A 3,332-nucleotide genomic window follows, 5' to 3' on the forward strand; every position below is an offset into this window, starting at 1 on the left:
TTGGTCAATTACAGGTAATATCGAGTAAAATCAGAGAGTTAAAAAAGAAAACAAACAAAAAACCAGATTCCCTCTCAGGCCTTGAAAGTGAAACTAAAATCCAGTGTGATACATATTTAACTGTCCTCCACAGAGAAGACATCGATTTTCTCCAAANATTTGAATCATCAAAAAATAAGTGTCAGCATTTTACAGCATACAAATATTTACCTTTTCTTTTTAAATTTATTATTATTATTATTTATTTTTACACATTTTAAATGTCACAGCTATCCACTGTTGTAAACTTACCTTTTTCTGTCACTCTTGTGGCCAGATTTTCACTTTTTATTTTACAGCATTGTTATTTTACAGTGTAGTCATGTGCCTATGAAGCCTCTAATGCTGGAAATCACACAAAATAACCCTTGTGCATCATAACACAGACTTCAGCGGTCTTCCAGCCTGAGTCGACACCATCCGGGGGGCTCCGAGGTGCCCTTCGACCCCAGTGGTGGGCTCCGGAGTGGGTTGATCCGGCCCTGGAGGACGTGATGAGGGGAGACTCTTGCCAACAGCAGCCACATTGAAATGATGTGAATTGAAGTGAAGTGAATGAGGGTATTGAGGGGAAACACGTGCCAACACACACACACACACACAGACACACACACACACACACACACAGGAAAGACTTTTCATGACAAACCCATTCAATGTGATTGATTAGTGATTGTATCATTGTCATCACTTCCAGGCCAGTGAAACGGAGCAGCGAGCTGAAAGAGTGGAGAAGGGGAGGACATGGGGATGGAGAGGCAGGGAGGAGAAAGAAGGGAGAGAAAGTGACATCACATCTCCCAGCCCCTCTCTCTCTCTCTCTCTCTCTCCACTCTCCCTCCGTGTCTCCGCCACCTTTGCTCCACTTCTCGCCGCGGAGGAGGCGCACTCGCTCGGCTCCTGGCTCTCTCCGGCTGCGTCGCCGCTGCGCGTAAAAGAAAAAAAAAAGGGGGGCTGGACAGCAGTTTAAACAAGAGGAAAACGGACGGGAAAAGGAAGCCAATTTGACAGGATGAACAACACTTTCCTAAACATGGCGTCGATAGGAGACTTCGACCCGCTCAACGCGTCCATTCCGGCCACCAAAGTTGAAATCACGGTGTCCTGCAGGTAGGAAGCGTCTCTAATTCAACCTGCTTTTACGCGGAGCCACAGGGGTCTCGTTTATATATTTATTATTTCTGTCATTTATGGAAAAACACCGGAGCAGGAGCAGCTGGAGGTCACCTGGAGCTCCAACTCCGGACAAGTTTGGGTTTAGTTTCAGTTTAAGGACTTTTGGAATCAAAACGTTTACGCGACGATTGGTGCCAAAAAAAAAAAAAAGTAGTGATTTGTGGTGTGGTTAGTTCCGGGAGTTGTTTCTTTTTGGAGGTAAACTAGAGGAATGTGGTGCCAGGGTGACACTTGGACTCCACTTGAACGCTGTTGTGATGATTGTTGAAGGACACACATCTGTATTTTTGTATTTCTATTTATAAAAAAAAGACGCTTGTGCTGAAAATATGAGGCTTTGATGGAACAATATTCACATTGTATGATCATTTCTAGCTGACATGATGGTGTAGTTTGTATATATGTGACATTAATGAGGTTTTAAGGTTGCAGTATTCATTTTATTTTGTATAATATCTAAATCTGTATCTGCATATCTATACATATACATCCTTTAAGTGTTCTATTAATGATATATGTCTATGGGAACATGTATAGATAGACATATAACACATATACAGAGCTATATATAGTGTTCTGTGTAGACAATAATAATCCATCTGTCAAAGAAATCCAGCCGAGCATCGAACCAGAAGTGCAAAAGAAGCAGTAAAAGTGCCTCATGTGCAGTATTTGTGCAACCAGCTCAGTCTGCATAAAACAAATAAATGCACATGTGTGGATGTAAAGGTTCACACTTCTCCAGTTAGTCTGCATCAGCAGGGTCATAAATACACAGAGGGATGAACTGATTTGATGCTGAAGATGATGTTGAATGATTGCTGATTATTCAGACACTCCAGGTTGCTCTGAGTGCCGTCAGAAAGTCTTCTGCTGCTGCTGCTGCTGCTGTCACTTGTCAAATGAGGGCATCCTTGTGGTAATGTGCATTAAATGTGTTTCTAGAGGAGCGTAGTGATCATTCTGAGGTAAACAGAGGGCTGCTGCAGGTTGACTTCATGTCATATGAACGGCTTTATGGAGGTTTTTTGTCATATTAGCGACTTGATGTTTGAAAGTGATCTCAAGAAGAATATATGAATTACTCCCAATTATTCAGACGTTTTCTAATCATCTGTTTTGGATGCTGTCAGTGCTGTTTGTGCAGCTGAAAGTGTCGTCTCTGCTGCTGCTGCTGCTGCTGGTCAGTCACCTGTCAAACCAGGGCATCATGTCGCCGCATCCAATGCATACAAACGTGTTAGAATTGCTGCGCGCCGTGCACTTCTGGCATGCTGACTGACGTGATGGAAGCCGACGGGGGGAATCAGGGCCGGTTTGTGATTAACCCCCCGCCTGCCTCTGAAGGGGTTCATCTTCCTCATTCAGGGAGGCTTTTTCCTCTCCAAGCGGCAGAGGATGTGCTTTATTTCTGCTACAGTGGTCACACACAGCGGGCTGCAGACTGTACGGGGCGGTCACATGCTTCTCAGCCCCCAGTGAGGGAAGCATGTCAGATGTGTGGCTTCCATCGATTGAATGTGCTGCCAGTGGCGCTGAGTGATTGGTGGGGATGGTGTTGTTGCATTTGTTTTCCAGTGAAACAAATATAAAAATGATGCTTTATTTTTTTTCCATCTTTGCTTTGCCTCAGCAGCACCACAACCCCTCGTCTCCGTTAACATGCTGACACATTTTAGCTTCGTCAACACAAAAACCGCAGCAGCGATTTGGATGTGGCGCCTGTTTCCACAGATTGTTCAGCCAAATCGAATGGAGAGAGTCACAGCGCGCAGTCACACGTCTGCAGCTGCACTGTAAAAATCAGTGTTTCTGGGTGACAGTAAACGCAGCAGAGTCACCGTACGTCAGTCAAGGCTTTAATAATAACACGCTGGTGAGATAAAGAAGGAAACAGATTTCTCCTCAGGCTCTGAAAGTGAAGCTAAAAATGTTGCTTCTCTTTTTCCAGTGTGGTGTTTTTATTTAAATGTTTTCCATAGAAATTACATAGATTTGATGTTTACCTGGGACACGATGAAAAGAGAGAAAACACAAGGACAAATCAACTTATTTGCCTTTACTACTAAATGGAACTATGTAGTTAGTCTTAGAATAGAATAGAATAGAATAGAATA

General features: G+C 43.5%; 1 protein-coding gene across 1 annotated transcript in view; it reads left to right on the forward strand.

Moving 5' to 3' along the window:
- The first annotated feature begins 1,051 nt into the window (after nucleotides 1-1,051).
- Nucleotides 1,052-3,332, forward strand: part of LOC103365370 (copine-8) — a 130,886-nt gene continuing 128,605 nt past the window's right edge. Inside the window, exon 1 of the mRNA XM_008292793.1 lies at nucleotides 1,052-1,149. Coding sequence (XP_008291015.1) covers nucleotides 1,052-1,149 — 98 coding nt within the window. The remainder of the gene's footprint in view (nucleotides 1,150-3,332) is intronic.

This window comes from Stegastes partitus, unplaced genomic scaffold, assembly GCF_000690725.1.
Source record: "Stegastes partitus isolate 25-593 unplaced genomic scaffold, Stegastes_partitus-1.0.2 Scaffold833, whole genome shotgun sequence".
Classification (NCBI taxonomy): domain Eukaryota; kingdom Metazoa; phylum Chordata; class Actinopteri; family Pomacentridae; genus Stegastes; species Stegastes partitus.